Consider the following 18,632-nt stretch of genomic DNA (forward strand, 5'->3'; position numbering starts at 1 on the left):
TTCTGCTCTCATGGTGTTGGCAGGGTGTTGTTGGTTTGTTTTGTTTTTGTTTTTGTATTTTCAGAGACAGGGTCTCACTATGTCACCTTGGCAGTCCTAGAACTCTCTATATAGACCAGGTTGACCTCAGCCTCACAGATATCTGTCTGCCTCTGCCTCCCAAGTACTACGGTAAAGGTGTGAGCCACCATGCCCAGTTCACAATATTTTACAGGTTTTAATTCCAGAGAGGAAAGTTTATACATTTTATATTTACCTAATTTTTTTTCGAGACATGCCTTCCTACTGAAGTTTATATATTTTGATCAGTGAACATTTTGTGAGATGGCAAACATTTTCAGTTTGCTAAGGGGTCTCCAGAGACACGGGTCCAAGAGCTCTCTGAAGGCTGAGGCAGGAAGATAACCGAGTGTGAGGCCAGCCTGGGATGCATTTGAGACTCTGTCTTGAAGAAGAAAAGGATAGGAAAAAGGGTTTAGGGGAGGTGGAGAGGGAGAGAAAGAGAAACTGAGGTCCGTCCGGGAAAAGGTAACCAGTGTAAGAGACCCCCTTGAGCCCATTTTATCACTTGGCATTCCTTCTTCACACCTGAGGACTGAGGCCGGCCCCCCTGTAGCTTGCTGCCTCCACATCAGACATCTAAATATAGACCTCTCGTGCACCCTTATGCCTTAAACTTCAAGCTCTTATTCAGACGTGTAAGACCCTGCGAACAAAGGCATGGCTGGGAACGCAGGGGTCCAAACTCCGAGCACCACTTTCAAGCCCCGTCACATCCGGCTCTTTCCCCCATGGCTGCACCCTTCCCAGCCCGATCGCTCCCTTTGTTCCATTAAACCTCAATTTCAAGCTCACGGGCCTCCTAGCTAGTTTTCTTCCGGTATCAGTACTTGCCATCACCTCCCCAACTTCTCAGCGTGTTCCCGGCCTCCTCCTCTCCTAACTTCCTTGAGACCTATGATAAGCCGGCCTGGTGTTTCACTTGACGGCTTCTTTAAACACCCTGGGCTACCTCAAGTAGCTGAGGCTATTCTTCACATCCCCATCTCCTCCCCTGGGTGTCTCTCCGTTCCTCCTTCCTTCGGGAGACTCGCGCCTTTGCTCTTTTCCCTGCACCTGCCTCCCGGGGGGGCTCTTGGAGCTCTCTGCCCGTGTCTGCCCGCTCCCCTGCCCGCCTCTCCCGCTCCGCTCGGCTCTGTCGATGATCCCGGTTAGCCGCCCCTCTGTGCGGTCTACCTTTGTCTCTGACTCTGTCTACGCCAACTGTCCCGCTAGTTTTCCGTCTTTCTCTTCCCTCGGCGACTTCTCTTCTCTTTTGTCTCTCCTCTTCCCTTCCTCTCTGGGTCTCTCCGGATCTGCCTCTTCCCCCACCCCCAACCCCACTCCTCGCTCCGTCTGTCCCCGGTCTCTCTGTCTCGGTCCCTCCCGACTCCCCCTCCCCCTCATCCCTCGCTCGGTCTCTTCATCTTTCTCTGGGCCCGTGCTCCCTCGCTCCCTCCCTCTCTCTCTCTCTCTTTTCCTCGGCTCTCTCCGGCTCCCTCTCTCGCCTCGGATGACAGCGCTACCTCTTTTGTTGGCTCCGCAGCCAATCGCGGCCGCTGACGACACGGGGGCCGGGGCTATAAAGGGCCCGGCCCGGGCTCGGGCCCCCCCAGCCGCCCGCCCCGGCCGCCCGCCCGCCCGCCCCGCCCGTGCGCCCGCCGCCCCCGGCCCCCGGCCCCCCCTCGGCCGGGCAGCCCCCAATCCCGCGCCGCCCGGACCCCCTCCTCCTCCTCCTCCTCCCTCTTCCCTCCGCCCCTCCCCGCGGGACTCCGGCGTCCCCGCCCCCCAGTCCTCCTCCCCTCCCCTGCAGCATGGTGCTCGCGGCCCCGCTGCTGCTGGGCTTCCTGCTCCTCGCCCTGGAGCTGCGGCCCCGGGGGGAGGCGGCCGAGGGCCCCGCGGCGGCGGCGGCGGCGGCGGCGGCAGCGGCGGCGGCGGCGGCGGCCGGGGTCGGGGGGGAGCGCTCGAGCGGGCCGGCCGCGTCCGCGGCGCCGGAGCCGGACGGCTGCCCCGTCTGCTTGTGGCGGCAGCACAGCCGCGAGCTGCGCCTGGAGAGCATCAAGTCGCAGATCCTGAGCAAACTGCGGCTCAAGGAGGCGCCCAACATCAGCCGGGAGGTGGTGAAGCAGCTACTGCCTAAGGCGCCGCCGCTGCAGCAGATCCTGGATCTGCACGACTTCCAAGGCGACGCGCTGCAGCCCGAGGACTTCTTGGAAGAGGACGAGTACCACGCTACCACGGAGACGGTCATAAGCATGGCCCAGGAGAGTAAGTGGGCTGCGGGGTGCGCGCGGTGCGGTCCAATCTCGGGAAGGACCCGGAAGCCCTTTCTGCAAAAACTTGACGGATTGGGGAGTCTGGCCACTCCACACAACTTTTTCGAGCAGTGAAGATGGGCAGCGGAGTTGAGTGCACGCCCCGTTGGGGAGGGGGTGGCACGTTGGGGGAGGGCGGCCAAACCGGGCAGGTTGTGAGATAGTGCTTCCCACCCCTTGTGCGGAAAAAGATTCAAGTTGAAGTAGTCCAGAAACTGGCACCCAACAGTGACTCTCCTTGCAGCGCTAGGCGGGGAGATTCCGTGACTCGTGCAGTCAGTCCCAGCTGGGCCGCAGTGCCATCTGCCCATTGCTTTGGCACCAGCTCCAACTCCTACCTAGTGCTCCGTGAGGCGCCCACCAGGCTGCGGAGAACTGAGGTTCCTCTAACCGCACAGGCGTAGGACCCAAACCTGGTGTCCCTCCGACTGACACCTTTCCTCTCTGCACCTGATCTCGCTCGCACTGGGCATCCCCTAGGAGCTTGAAGAGCTTTTCCTTCTTGTACAAAAAGAGTTCAAGCAACTCAACTCCACTGCGCTTGCAACTTAATGAGTATCATTTGGTTACTCCCACCTTAGTGTTCTGTCCCGTATCCCTGTCCTACCCACAGCTGGAGCCAGAGAAGACCCAGGGAGAAAGAACTAGATGGGGGGATGGGAGAACCCAGGCATCCGAGCCCCTGGCCAAACGGAGGATGAACACTCTAATAGACATGAGCTGCTTTGAAATTTTATGGCCTGGAAAATCCAGGCCAATACTACCACCCCCACTGCCTGCTCTCCCTAGGGTCAGGTGACTCCCTCCTCCCCTCCCCCACTGACTGTCGTGTGTGTGTGTGTGTGTGTGTGTGTGTGTGTGTGTGTGTGTGTCCCCAACTCCAGGGAACCAGGCTTTCTCTATTCCCTAGTGGTTTGGCAAGCCCCCTCCTTTGGTTTTTATGACTCTGAACAGAAGGGGGGGGGAGAGACTGGTTTATTGGCAGATGGGTCATAAAAAGCTGGGGGCTGCGGGAAATCCTAGTAGCCCACCCCCAATGGTAGAGGTACAGGAACCCAGGTGTGCATCTGGAAGGTTGAGTGCCTGGCACTGACACCCAGTTTCTGCAGAATTCAACTCCAACTTAGGCTTGTAAAGAAAACTCTAAGAACCACGAAACTCTCTCTCTGTCTCTCTCTCTCTCTCTCTGTCTCTCTCTCTGTGGTGTGTGTGGTGTGTGGTGTGTGTGTGTGTGTGTGTGTGTGTAGGCAGGCATGGGGATCTGATCTTGGGTTCTCAGTCTCCCTTGTTCTTAATGCTTCTACTTTTGGAAACCGTGGTCAGTCTGAGATTGCTAAAGGCAGGGATGGGGAAAGGATTCTATCTAGAAAACAGTTGTAGAGAAATTATGAATGACCTAAAATTTTCTTATTCTGGTCTATGTGGTGTAAAGTGTGTATTTCCAGGGTGAGTGACCTAGCTGTGGGCTTCCCATTGCCCTTCACTATTCCTAGCATCCCTTAACCAAAAGGCTTGAGCCCAGAATTAACTCTGGTAGTGGGGAGCAGCAGGAAGTGCAGGGACTGAATGCCTGAATTGGACAGTGGAGGGGAGCCCAGGGGTGGGAGCCCGGGGGTGGGAGCGCACCAGTAGCTGAGGCTGGGGTCTCACCCTAACTGCCATTTTAGTACCACTCCAGGACTTTAGGTAATCCAGGAACTGGGTTTCAAACCAGGTATTGTACTTCCCCTTTAAGAGTCTAGCTGCGACCTTAAGAGAGGGAGGGGGAGCTGAGGGGAGGGGAGGGAGAGAGAGAGGGGAAAAGGAAAAAGAGACTTTTATAGTCTAATCCCCAGGGACCCGCTTTAATAAGAGACTTGTGCTCTGCTAATCGGGGGAGGTGTTTGTCAGCAGAGATGGCCTCTGCTCCCCTCCCCCTGTCTCCCCTCCCCCAGCCAACCCCGGACCCCAGCCCCCACCTTTCCTAGGCTGTTCTGCCTGCCCTAGTTCCCTCTACCCTCACACTCTCCCACCCTAGCCTGCATCCCTGGGAACCCAGCCCCCTGCTCTTCTGGGAGCCAAGCCCAGCCCCTCAGTTTGTCTCCTGTGCTCACTAAGAGGCCCCTGCCCTCTCGCCCAACCTCCTGCCCCTGGGCCATCCAGCCTGAGTTGGGAGAGGGTGTGTGGTGGGGTGGAGGCTGTAGGCAGAGAGGGGGTTGGGCCTTTGCTGAAAATAGTGCAATGACCTCTCTCCCCCATCAGCACCGCCTACTAAACCTGACCTGCCGCCTGCCACCAACCAAATCAATCCAACACAGATGTGGCCCCTTCCCCTCCCCACTAGAGCCGGGTGAAATGGGTGTTGGGGACTCTCCAGTCCTTTCCTCTGTGGCTTTACCTGCTCCTTTGTTCCTTCTGCACCTCACCATCTCCACCCCAGGAGGCTTGACTCTCCTACCTTTGCCCTCTTAACCCCTGCCCACTCCAGCCTAGCCCACCCAGCCTCCCACTTCCCAAACATTTCCTCTCCTTAGTGCGACCCCACTCCGTTCCTCTGCTGATCTCCTCTAACCTGCCTTCTTCGTTCTTACCTTATCTTCTCCAACTTCTTCCCCACATCTTGTTCCTTAGGAACACTGTCTGCACATACACAGAGACATATATGTGGATTCCCTGTGGTAGAAAAGAGAGGAGCCCTTGTCCAAAGGAACCAGGCTTAAGAGGGTATCCTATTGCCTTGTCTCAGCTTTAAGTGGGCTGCTTAGTTTATAAAATGAACATTTACTCATTATAAAATCATAATAATAAGCTATTATTTCCCACACTATTTAATGCACAGAATTATCTGTCTCACACCGGGAAGCATGGTCAGTAAGGCTAGACAGTGCCAGGCAACGGGTAAACTTTCTTTGGTTGCTGCCAGAGAAGAGTCTAGGAAGAACCTGCCATTCAACATAATTTACTGCTTGACATTATGGGACACACAGAAACTACCATGACGACAAAACAGTCTCAAGACAAGTATAAACCTTCAGAGAGAGAAGAACCTAACGGCAAGAAACAGATGGTTCTAGCTGGACCTGGTGGCACCTGCATGTAATCCCAGCTACTCAGGAGATTGAGGCAGGAATTTCTGAAGTTCAAAGCCAGCCTGGGCAACTCTGTCTCAAAATAGAGACCGGGAATGTAGCTCAGTGGTAGAGTGCTTGCCTAGCAGGTGTGAGGCCCTAGGTTTGCTCCCCAGTCACACACACACACACGCACTCACACACACACACACATACACACACACACACACACACACACACACGCATGCACGCACGCGCACACACACACACGCACGCACGCACGCACGCACTAGATGTGATATGCCTTTGGACTCTGATCTCTTCAGTATCTTTCCTGCCCCAAACTATCCCCCTAATCTTACCCCTACTCTACGTCAAGAGGGAATATCAGAACACTGGGATCTTGGAAGAACAAAAGGAGAGGTGCTGCAGGACATGGTGTGTCATGTTCTGAGAATATAGTCATTAAGTACTTTCTCCCTCACCACATTTGGAGAATCCTCCTCCTGGGGTGATGGGGAGGGAGCTAACCAGAGACAACAGATTGTGCAGGTGGTAATGCTGGGTGTGACGGGCAAGGGCCTAGACGTCACCATACTTCCATGGCTCTGGAAAAACCTCATACCATTCTTCCTGTCTACAGTGAGAATGGACATACCTGTCCAAAGGACACATGATCTAGGGCATCTCTAACACACTTAGGAGGTCAGGAAGACTGCTGTTAGCTGAGGCCAGCATGGGCCACTTAGTTCCAGAGAAGCCAAGGACACAAAACAAAGCTGCCTCAAAACAACAAAGACTGAAAAGAGTTTAAGGAAAAATGAGAGGAGCTGGAATAGAAGGAAAGGGATATATTGAGACCTAGCTGGGCGGTGGTGGCGCACACCTTTAATCCCAGCACTTGGGAGGCAGAGGCAGGCAGATCTCTGTGAGTTCGAGTCCAGCCTGGGCTACAGAGCGAGATCCAGGACAGGCACCAAAACTACACAGAGAAACCCTGTCTTGAAAACAACAACAAAAAAAAAAGGGAGAGCCATCCTTGGTAACAAGGGAAAGGGGCCAAAATGTGAAGTGGGGACATTGAACCTTTGTAAAGACTTAGAGGCATTGGACTGAGCAAACAAGGGGAGCTCGGGTAAAAAGATGGCTGCTTACAGTTGACTTGGTGTGTTAAGTATTATTTCTGATGCTCTGGGCAAGTGGGACACCCCATAGTTTTTCCTTCTCTCAAAAGCTGAGATGAGTATCTCTGCTGGCAGTGAGGAAGCAGCAGTAGAAACACAGGAAGCGGTTGGTAGTTCCATCTGTAAGATGTGCTGTTGGGAGTAAGGAGCCTAGATCTGAATTCTGGTTTACTTTGTAAATTTAGCCCACACTCCATCTCTTTGAACCCTGGGCTATTTCCTCTGATGCCTCCTTTGCTTTTTTTTTTTTTGGGGGGGGGGCTGCCAGGCTCCACCTGCTCACTAGACAAACCAGGGCAGAAATGGGGCAAAGTAACTTGAGGACAGCAGGTATAGTAAGAGATACAGCTTCTATGAAGAACACTAAAGATCATCGGAAAAGGCTAGAGGCAGAGAGGGCTTCAGAGACTCAGTAACTACCTTAGCAGGTCATTTGGTAGATGGATCCTCTGTGCTAGGAGAAATGGTATAGGGAAAGGGTATTGATCAGTAAGGCCTAACAAATTTATCATCCTAGAGATGAGATGATTTTAGGTACCAGAGACATAGTAGACAAGACACAGAAGGGTGAAGAAGAACTGGAAAACAGGCTGAGAAGAATCTGCTAAAGCCACCCAGGGCTGCTAAACCCCTCTGCAAACACCCTTTGCTGACACTGTGCCCCCTTCTCTCTCATCAGCGGACCCTGCAGTGCAGACAGATGGCAGCCCTCTCTGTTGCCATTTCCACTTCAGCCCCAAGGTGATGTTCACAAAGGTCCTCAAGGCCCAGCTGTGGGTGTACCTTCGGCCTGTGCCCCGCCCAGCCACAGTCTACCTGCAGATCTTGCGACTGAAACCCCTAACTGGGGAAGGGACCGCAGGGGGAGGGGGTGGAGGCCGGCGGCACATCCGTATCCGTTCACTAAAGATTGAGCTACACTCGCGTTCCGGCCACTGGCAGAGCATCGACTTCAAGCAAGTGCTACACAGCTGGTTTCGCCAGCCACAGAGCAACTGGGGCATCGAGATCAACGCCTTTGACCCCAGTGGCACAGACCTGGCTGTCACTTCCCTTGGGCCAGGAGCTGAGGGGCTGGTGAGCAGGGGGCCTGACGTGGTGGTGGATATGTGTAACCTGTCCCCAGGAGATAGGGGTCAGAAAAAAAATCAGGAATGTGGAGGTTGGGGCCAGGAACTAATTCCAGAGGAGGTGGAGGTGGGGTGGCAAACTATCACTTTTCAGAGATTTAAGCCAGGTAACAGCTGAAAACTGAAACTGGATTGAGGTGAAGGTGTCAGTTAGTGAGAGACCCGTGGGAACACAAAACTGACCCTTGTCTGGGCGTGGTGTTATCTAATCCTAGCACTAGGGGGACCAGAGAGGAGGATCAGGAGTTCTAGACTATTTTCTGCTACATAGCAAATTTGAGGCCAGCCTAAGCTATGTGAGATCCCATCTCAAATCAAAACTAAACAACCTGGCCCTTGATGAGGCCCTGAGCCAAGGAACTGATGAGGTCACACTGCCAGGAAAGGAAGAATGAAGCAAAGTGAGCAGCAGAGCTAGCTGGATGGCAGAGAAGTGGGTAGATCTGTGGGTGGGTTCAGTGAGCCAGCGAAGATGTCAATGGTTTCTGATCTGATGCTCCTCTTGAGATGCAGGTAGGAAAGAGAAACTGTTCAGGGCTATGTCACATCTCTTTCCCCTCTCCCTGACCCTCAGCATCCTTTCATGGAGCTTCGAGTCCTAGAGAACACAAAAAGGTCCCGGCGGAACCTAGGCCTGGACTGCGATGAACACTCCAGTGAGTCCCGCTGCTGCCGATACCCTCTCACGGTGGACTTTGAGGCTTTTGGCTGGGACTGGATCATCGCACCTAAGCGCTACAAGGCCAACTACTGCTCCGGCCAGTGCGAGTACATGTTCATGCAAAAGTATCCACACACCCACTTGGTGCAACAGGCCAACCCAAGAGGCTCTGCGGGGCCCTGCTGCACCCCTACCAAGATGTCCCCAATCAACATGCTCTACTTCAATGACAAGCAGCAGATTATCTACGGCAAGATCCCTGGCATGGTGGTGGATCGCTGTGGCTGCTCCTAAGGTGTGGGCTACAGTGGATGCCTCCCTCATAAACCCTACCCCAAGAACCCCGGCCCTGGTCCCCATTCCCCCAAGCCCTAGAGCGCCCTCCACCTCTTCCCGTGAACATCACACCTTGTTCCCTGACCAAGCAGTGTGCAATACAACAGAGGGAGGCAGGTGGGGATGGAGGGTGAGGGGCTGGGAGGAAGGAAGGGCAGTCAGGGTGGAATGTATCTGAGATTTGCAGGTGAGAAGGTTTGGCAAGAAGACAGAGATGTAGAGACAGAGAGAGAAGACGGAAGGATGGAGACAGGAACAAATAGAGCAGCACTGAGAAGGCAAAGGAGTAGAGGCTAAAGACTAAGAGACTAGACAGAGACAGAGCAGAAAGACGGAATGGGAGTACAATGAAAGCCCTGCCCCAAGCCTCCTTTTCCTACCAGCAAGGCGAGAGGCTTGGTATAGTTTGGGGAGTTCCCCTGACAACTCAGTAGGAGTAAATCAAAAGTCCATTCTTAGCTTCTTCCTTCTCTCCTTCCAGCAGTCGTCAGAAGTGGAGTGAGGATGGGGCACAGGAAGAACCTGGGAATTTTTTATTTATTTATTTATTGTGACTTTTCATTTTTTTGGTATTTGGCTTTACTGGAACGGGAGGGACCCTGCCCACTGCGCCCCATTGGTCCTTACTCCCCAAGCCCTGCTCTCCCCAATACCAACCTACTTAAGCACTTGTATTACGCCTCCAGGGTTGGGAATGGGGGTAAAGGGCAGGAGGGCTGACACATGGAAGCTTCTAACCCATAATCACCCTAACCAACCTTCTTGAGCCAAATGGGTTGAGCTGAGTGGTCATGGAAACAGAAAGTTCAGACTTAAGAGCCGGGGGGAAGGGAACCTCAACATCCAGGATCTATGAGTTACTAAACTACCCCTCAGGCCTACCTTATTCATGGTATTATTTAGCCAGAGGGTACAGCCTGCTTATCCCCAAATTCCCCTCAGCCAAGAGACCAAAGAGCCTGTGGAATGCCCCTGCTCTCAGCCTCTATCTTCAGGTCAATAAAAAGTAGAAATCCCAGAGTCCCCCAGGTCTGGGAAGGGTTAAGGGTCAAGAAAATAGTAAAGAGGCTGAAGGTTACAGGGCATCTGAATCCAAATCACTGCTCTACGCTAGGGAATACAGCCAGCAGACCAAGGTGGAAGGGATTCTGAAGGGGGGACATTTTAGTCCCCCTACCCCAAAGCTCAGGGTGGAAGAAGGGAGAACAAGGGAGCAGAGTGTCTATAATTTTATCTTTTATTTTTGGAATATAGCAGTACCTGAAAGCAGGGAGGGGACAGTACAGGCATGTGACAAGGCCAGTTACAGCAGAGGATGGGAGGATGGAGAGTCCTTGGTTTGGAAGGCTTAGGAAGCAGGCAAGCAATTAGTTGCCACTTCAAGTCACTAACTGGGCCCATTCATTCCTCCCACAATCCTGATCCACCCTCCTCTGGACTCACTGTGCCTCAGTTCCTTCCCCTTGATGGAATGAGAAACAGCAGCACCCGCCACAGCCAAGAGATGAATTCTGAGCACTTACCACGGGCACTTTATGGACATAAAATACCTCTCGCTGTGGGACTAGATAACCAGGGCACCACAATGTGAGGCTTAAAGGAGTCACAGGCTTCAGAGCACAAGCACCCTCTGCCTCTCAGCTGGACAATGCCTGAAGCCAAGGAGCTGAAAATCTCCACACCCTAACCATACCTCACCAGTGGCCTCTTGGCTCCAGACAAGTCTTAAGAGGATGGGGGGCGAGGGGAGATTACAGCAAAATGATCACGTGTAGAGCCGGCCATTATGGTAGAAAAAGTACTGAACTGAAGCCTGGCCAGGAAGGTCTGTGCTTCCTAAGAGCATGTTTCTTTCACTTGGGCCAGACCATAGAAAGGACAAAGGTATGTGACTATCCTTGGCACCTAACTCCTATTCTCATAGTGAGAAAAGGAGGTAAGATGTCTCCTATGAGGAATGGACAAGGGTTAAGCTTTTCAACTCACTTCCCATGTAGCAGCTGTTAGTCCTAAGCCTCTCCTCTCTGGCCCTGTTCTTCATCCTCTTTTTCTACCCCATCTTAAAGAACAAGACACATTTGACCATCAACACTAACCACACTTCCTTGGTGGAGGAGAGGAATAGAAAAGCAGAGAGAAGATGCTTTCCTCCAAGGTCAAATGCCTCTTGATCTTGGAAAAGGTAAGAAAGGGTCGGATAATTAGTTATCAGGTAAACTTCTCTACAGTTTAGAGAGCTGGGGCATTAAACTTCAAATATTGCCTCTTTATTACCACCAAGTAAATACCTTTCCAGGGGAAAGGGGTTCTCTTATGAATACAAACCTGAGTTAAGCCTCAGTTTCCTGGTCTTTTCTATCCCCTAAGAGGCTTGAGGACATGGCCTAGCAGTTGAGTGGGACCTGGCACTTCTCACACCTTACCTGCGTGGACTGGCCAGTCTCCTCTGGAAGTATCGTTATAAGTGTAATTCTTTACTTGTGTATCTGTTACATCATGTATGTGTGTGATCGCCTTTGTTTGTTAGAGTGTTTGAGGACAGGGGCTGACAGGGGCACTGGAATGCCAGGAAAGGACTTCTCCACTGAAACCAAGGTTTCCAGGAAGGAACCATTACAAAAAGGCCATCAGGCAGTTTTCAAGTTATGTGACAGAGGGCAAAGATGGCCATAGGGTGCTCTGAGTTTTGGGACGGTCACATGACACAATCCAGCACTTGAACCTGAAAAAAGAAAAATAAAAGCAGTCAAAGAGTTTAGAATTCAGTGGTGAGCTCTTCTCCCTAATTGAGGGTCACGTTTACACCGGGAGACTAAGAACTAAAGGATCTAAGAAAAGAACCTTTTTAAGAAAAAGAGGACTAAGAAGATGAGGACCATGAAGCAAGAAAGGAAACACTAAGGGTATGGGGAATGATGACTGGGACACACAGATGGAGGATGGACAGAGGCTGGGAAAGAGAGGACTTAAGAGTCAGTAATATTACCAAAATCAACTGGCAGCTCCCCATTGTAGTTAAGTGTTTCAAACGCTGAATCCACTATAAAAACTCCACATGCCTACAGCACAATTCATAAGGCATCAGAACCAGGGGTAGCAAAGTAATCTTGCTTGAGTCCCAGGATTCAGTGAACCACTTGGCTTTCTCTGTCCCATTAATTCCATCAAAGCTTTCCTGCCAATGAGCTAGATTAAAGGGGCAATGCCTGGGCCTCTTCTCAGTCTCACCCACCTGAACCCCCCCCCCCCAAGAACCCAGACTGCACAAACGGGTGCATTTACATACACAAAGGCACAGATTACTCCACTCACCACCTGACCCCCATCCTCTAGCTGGAACCTACTTGTGGTGGTGGGGGGAGTTTCCCACTTATCCTAGATCTCAGTTTTGCTTGGATAAATTTCAGAGTTAATGCTCCCAGAAACTACTATGTAAACTAATTAGGAATGTGTAATTAAGCACGTGATAACGTCATTTAATTCTCACTGCAACCCTCACAGTAGTTTGCAATTAAGTAGTAAGGTAGAACAAGGAGTCAACCCAGGTAGTTAACACACAATAATGTTTTAATCTATTTAATCTGTTGTTAGATGATATGAGAGGCAGCAAACGGAATTCAGGGACAACACAAAGTGAGAAAGTTGAAAAACACTTTGGATCCAAAGGGTTGGCAGGGTACAGAACCTTTTCCAATGCCTTTCAAGAGAAAAACTGGTGAGCTCAGGGATGGGATGTAGCATGGCTGATAGAGTGCTTGCCTAGTGAATATGGAGTTCCTGCCCAGCACCACATAAAAGCAGGCATACTGGCACAGGCATGTAATCCAAGCCCCACAGAGGGAGAAGCAGAAAGATCCAGAAATTCAAGGTCACCCTCAGCTTGCTTCATAGCCCATTTGAGGCCAGCCTGGGCTATAAGAGACTTGCCTCAAGAAAACAAGAAAAGGGATATTAGATTTTGGAGGGATTAATAAACAGAAAATAAGTGTCACTGTCTATCAGAGGCCTTGTATGAGAGAAGTTAAGAAAAACTTATCCGTGAGTTTGAGACCAACTAAAAACTAAAAACCAAAAAAAAAAAAAAAAAAAGAAGAAAAAAATTATTCTAGCCAGGCAGAGTAGCACATGCCTTTAATCCCAGCACTCGGAAGGCAGAGGCAGGTAGATCTCTGAGTTTTTGGCCAGTCTGGTCTACAGAGTTCCAGGACAGCCAAGGCTACATAGAGAAACCCTGTATTGAAAAACCAGAGGGAAAAAGTCATCTTGTCTCAACTATCTGAATTCCCTCCTCCCTGTTTCTCATGTCAGACTAACACGTCTCAAAGACTCAAGAAATATTGCTCTTATACCTTCCTTCCTATAGCTGTCACCCCTAAAGTTTCTACCTCCAGCAGTTCTCAGAGATGGCAGAACCATCAAAAGGTACAGCTGTACAGCTAAGGGAGCCAGCCCTCACTGTGGCTAGCACAGATAACTTAAGAACTTCTGGGGAATGTCGATATATCAACCACACAAGACCGGGAGATGAAGAACGGTGCTTGGGTCCCAAACCTAGATGTCTTTCTAGCCAAACAAAATGGACTTGGGTTCTAAAGACTAAATTAGTAAAAACACAGGCATTCTGATCTACTCACGCTCATTGTGTGGAATGACTAAAGGACACAGAAGAGGACGTTCAGGCTTAGAAGTTAAGAGAATCTTCTGACCATTGTGTGAACAGCTAGAGAAACGGAACAAAAAGGGTTAATTAAAAGAGAAAAAAAGAGCCAGCGGTGGTGGCGAACGCCTTTAATCCCAGCACCTGTGAGGCAGAGCCAGGTGGATCTCTGTGAGTTCAAGGCCAGCCTGGGCTACAGAGTGAGATCCAGGACAGGCACTAAAACTACACAGTGAAACCCTGTCTCAAAAAAACAAACAAAAAAAAGCCCTGTGGAATAAGAAGAGGACCTGGGGCTAGTCAGTAACTGCCTACTGCTCAAGTATAAAGATCCTGAGTTTGGACTCCTAGTTCCCACATAAAAAGGCAGGTCCAGCAGCATTTGTCTATAGCTCCAAAAATGGAGGTTAGAGACAGTAGATCTTCGGAAATTATTGGCTGGCCAGCCTAGCTAAGTCAATGAGTTCCAGATTCAGTAGGGGACCCTGTCTCAATAAATCAAATGGTGAGAAACCTGATGTGGACTACCAGCTTCAACAGGCACACATACCTACCTATATGAACATGTCTGTCATACACACATAAAGTAAAACCACAAAAAGACTCTTAGCCAGGCGTGGTAGTAATCCCACCACTATTAATAATCCTGGCACTCAGGAGGCCGATGCTGAAGGATGCTGTGAATTCAGAAGCAGCCTGGACTACAAAGTGAGACTGAGTGCTCTGTGACTGTCTGCAAACTACTGTCTCAAAAATGAGGGTGGGTGAGAGCAGAAAGAACCCTAGGTTGAGTGGAGTATGTCTCTGCAAGGTTATGGAGGATAAAGAGATAAAGATCAGCACTGGGTTGTGGAGTCTCACACCTTAAAGAGGGGAGAGGGGCTCTCTGAGTTCAAGGCCAGCCTGGTCTACAGAACAAGTTCCAAGACATCCAGGGCTAAATGGAGAAACGCTGTCTCAAAACAACAACAAAAAATCACATAGATACCAGGAATGACTTTAATATTGAGGAGGCAGAGGCAGGCAAATCTCTCTGAACTTGAGCCATCCTGGTCTACATAGGGAATTACAGGACAGCCAGGGCTACCTACATAGAGACATTCTGTCTCAAAAAACCAACACCACATTGAAGGACCCCCACTGCTACATTCTATTATCAGCATCTACTTTATTCCTTCAATATTTATTTATTTATACTCATTCTGGGATATAAATACTAATGAACCTATACTCTGTCTCCTAATACAAAACACCAATTCTCAGGTTTTCAGATGAAGACACTGTGGAGATGAAAAAAGTAACTAGAGGTTACAGTTTTGTGTAAAAGGGGGGGGGGGGGGCTGACAGAGGAGAATGATGGGAAGAGAAACTCACCCAATTACATCGTTTTGGATGAGGTGATAGAAGTTTAATCAACTTTTCCTTCTGTATTCAGTTTTTCCAAGGTCTCAGAGGAGACTAATTTCACAATAAATGGCAAACTTTGCTCTGTTCACCATGGCACCACTGAAGTCCTCCTAAACCTTTCTAGCAGGCCTGAGTCTGCCCCAGGAGTGTTGTGATTACAGGCACACATCATGCTTCATGGCACAAGATTGCAATGTTAGAAAGGTTAACTTTCTATTAATCACAAAACCAGCTGGTTTTGGTAGAAATAAAGACAAAGATTTACATCACAGCAACACAAGATTTAATTATGGTAGCAAAGTTTTCAACTAAAGTAACTTTTATGACCTTCCCAAAGAAATCTCCCAAACAAAGCATTTATTGATCCAGAAATACAGAGATTAAAATGAGAAACCCAAGCAGGTGTGGTGGTGGCTGCCCGTAATCACAGATCTTAGAAGGCTAAGAAGGCTGAACGGATTCAAGGCCTCCTCCAGGTTGCAGTGAGATCTCTCTCAAAAACAAGGAGAAAAAAGAAGGGACATGAGGAGAGGACTTAACACATCAAAAAGGCTAAGGAGCAGGTTTCAGACTTACATGTAACTTAGAGAAACAAGCAGTCTGCTTAGTCAGCCAAACCTCTGCTAAGTAGGTGACTCAGAAAAGAGAATGAATTTTAGTGACACCCACGACACGTTCCCACCACAGCTGCAATAGCACTCTGCAGCAGAAGAGGACCAAGGAGCACAGAGCCTGACTACAAAGTGCAGCCATAACGTGCTTACCCAGCAGATACACGGGCCCTGTGTCTGACCCCACACTGGGATGGGGAGCAAAAAACACCAGGCATCTTTTTTTTTTTTTTTTTTTTTTTGGTTTTTCGAGACAGGGTTTCTCTGTGTAGCTTTGTGCCTTTCCTGGGACTCACTTGGTAGTCCAGGCTGGCCTCGAACTCACAGAGATCCACCTGGCTCTGCCTCCCGAGTGCTGGGATTAAAGGCGTGCGCCACCACTGCCCGGCATAGTGGTTTTTTTTTGTTTTGTTTTGTTTTTTTTGACACCAGGCATCTTGTTCTACTTACATCCCAACGACCTAGGTAACAACACTTAGCATCTCTGACATCTGGTCTTGATTCAGGTGTCTATCCTTCTACCTAAGGAGTGGCCAGCCCATTCACCTGCTTGCGCTATAACCATCAAAGTCCTACACACTGACTTCTGCTCTAATCAGACAGTGCCATGTCAACCATCCTGGGAAACGGGACCCTTTCATAATGGATTCTATTTTATCCGGTTAGGCTTCATTCAATGTCCCATATCTTATTCTTTACATTTCCTAAAATCTCCCACACTTTCTCCACATTATCTCAACCTCTATTTATTTACTTATTTGGTTGGTTTTTCAAGACAGGGTTTCTCTGCATAGCCTTAGATGTCCTGGAACTCACTCTGTAGACCAGGCTGGCCTTGAACTCACAGAGATCTGCCTGGCTCTGTCTCCTGAGTGCTGGGATTAAAGACATGCACCACCACCACCTGGCTATTTCAACCTTTGGGTGACTTGGCCTCATCATGAAAAATAAATAAAAGCATATCTGTGGGTATGAAAAAGATAATAAATAGGCTTAAAAGGTAGACTCAATCTTTTCTTATCTTCTTTTCCATGGGATGAAGGCATTACAGTTAATTCCCCCTAATATTTGCCACTGACACTCTCTCTGTGTGGTTTTCCTAACCTAGCTCTAGGAATTTAAAGGAGCACCTAATAAAACACATGTTCTCTTTTCTTTCTTTTTTTATTAATAAGCAAAATAATTAAAAACAAAAATATAACAACCTTAAATGCAGAGTAGCAGTTAAACCAAACTGCTGCTGGAATTCAAGGATGTACCAAGGTACACGCTTCCTCACTGTGAGGCACATGGCTGTGTGTGTGTGTGTGTGTGTGTGTGTGTGTGTGTGTGTGTATAAAAAACCAAGAAGAATTTGAGAAATGGAAACCACTATGGGGCAGAAAGCATGAACTTTTCATTATGCAATCCCAAAACGCTCTGCTCTTTTCCTTTTCTTTGCCTGTAATGAAAAAGCAAGAAAAAAAAAAAAATTAGATTGCAAGACAATAGCAGATTAAGTTCCTGGCAGCTTTAATCCAAACCCACATTAACTGTCAAAAAGGCCCAAGACGGATTGTAGTAGAGTATTTTAAGGTGTGTTACTTCTGTTTATGTTGCAACTGTTTAGCTCTGTGAATCTGTGTTACTTTGCCTATCTAACACACCTGATGGTTTAATAAAGAAGTGGTCATTAGCAAAGCAGGAAAGGATAGGCAGGGCTGCAGGCAGAGAGAGTATACAGAGGGAGAAATCTGGGAGGAGAAATGGAGAAGGAGCCAGAGAAGGGGAAGACATCAGGGGCCAGCCACCCAGCTACACAACCAGCAAGCCACGGAATAAGAGCAAGATTTAAGGGAGTAAGAGAAACTAAGCCAAGCCAAGTTTGGACATTTCTAAGCCTCTGTGTGATTTATTTGGGATCTGGGTGGCGGGCTCCCCAAAAGAGCAAGAACCCTCAACATGAGATAACCACTGACTTCAAGCCAGAGACTTTGTTCCTGAATCCTTCCAGCTACCCAGCCAGAAGTGGGGAGGTTTAGAGAAAGAGGAAGGGTGAGAAACAAAGGCAAAATGCATCCATACACACAACACAAAAATAAAGGTTAAACAGAGTGAGAGGTGGAAAAACAATTGAGAATAGGGGAAGGAAAGAGTGGCAGGAAATGGGAAGACGTGAGATTTCAGGAGGACAATGGGTTAAATAATACTATCCACAGAGCAGTTGGAATAAGGCAGTAGCTATGCCTTAGGCCTCTAGTCCACAGGGAAGTTGATTCTTCAATGCTAAGAGAGTAAATTGGAGAAGAAAGGTTGTTTGCAAGAAAGTCCTTATTATGAATCTCTCTCTCTCTCTCTCTCTCTCTCTCTCTCTCTCTCTTCCTCCTTTTTTCCTTTTTTTTTTCTTTTTGGTTTTTCAAGACAGAGTTTCTCTGTGTAACAGCTCTGGCTGTCCCAGAACTCACTTTGTAGACCAGGCTGGCCTTGGACTCAGAGATCCACTTGCCTCTGTCTTCTTAGTGCTGGGATTAAAGATGTGCACCACCACTACTGGTAACCTCAAACATGTGATCCTTTTGCCTCTGCCTCCTTCAGCAAATCCTACCAGCGTGCTCCAACACAACCAGTTTTTGTTGTTGTTGTTTTGTTTGTTTTGTTTTTTTGTGAGACAGGGTTTCTCTGTGTAGTTTTGGACTCTGTCCTGAACCTCGCTCTGTAGAATAGGCTGGCCTCGAACTCACAGAGATCCGCCTGGCTCTGCCTCCCGAGTGCTGGGATTAAAAGTTTGCGCCACCAACGCCCGGCTTGTTTTTGTTTTCAACCAAGACTTTCCCCTCATGTCTGAACATTTATTCTTTAGCAGATTCCATCTTGTAAAGTGGTGCTGTTATGTCTCTAAGCATAACATAACATAAATAACATAACTGATAGCCTAGCTACTTTTAGATACCTACTTAATTACCAGGGTCATATGGTGAGTACAATGTTATGTATATTATGCATCTCTTAAAGAAGGCACAAACCAGCTGTAAGTACCTCAGGAAAAAGCACTTATGTCCTTTATCTTCTTTTCAACTACTGCCCCATAACAGAGGGAAGTTTTCCGTAATCAATTCACATTGCAGGTTTGATGTCGTCTTTTTTGTTTTGTTTTTTTAAGCAGAATACACTCCAAGCCCATTTCACTTGGTCCTCTGGTCCACAGAACTGCCTGAGCTTCAGAGCTACTCCTTCCTTATAGACAATGACTCCAACCAAAGCCTCTG

At 49.1% G+C, this 18,632-nt stretch overlaps 2 protein-coding genes across 5 annotated transcripts in view; one reads left to right on the plus strand and one right to left on the minus strand.

The window, feature by feature from the left end:
• Positions 1–1,853: 1,853 nt before the first annotated feature.
• Gdf11 (growth differentiation factor 11) lies at positions 1,854–11,473 on the plus strand. Its single transcript, XM_059245396.1, has 3 exons — positions 1,854–2,307; positions 7,265–7,662; positions 8,290–11,473. The coding sequence occupies exons 1-3, from the start codon at positions 1,854–1,856 to the stop codon at positions 8,668–8,670; spliced, it is 1,233 nt and encodes a 410-aa protein (XP_059101379.1). The 3' UTR covers positions 8,671–11,473.
• Positions 11,474–16,532: 5,059 nt separating this feature from the next.
• Positions 16,533–18,632, minus strand: part of LOC131895155 (SAP domain-containing ribonucleoprotein) — a 71,376-nt gene continuing 69,276 nt past the window's right edge. For all 4 annotated transcript variants that reach the window (XM_059245581.1, XM_059245579.1, XM_059245580.1 and 1 more), the window contains one exon: positions 16,533–16,828. In XM_059245581.1, coding sequence (XP_059101564.1) covers positions 16,787–16,828 — 42 coding nt within the window. In that variant the 3' untranslated portion in view covers positions 16,533–16,786. The remainder of the gene's footprint in view (positions 16,829–18,632) is intronic.

The sequence above is a fragment of the Peromyscus eremicus genome, chromosome 18, assembly GCF_949786415.1.
Source record: "Peromyscus eremicus chromosome 18, PerEre_H2_v1, whole genome shotgun sequence".
Classification (NCBI taxonomy): Eukaryota; Metazoa; Chordata; class Mammalia; order Rodentia; family Cricetidae; genus Peromyscus; species Peromyscus eremicus.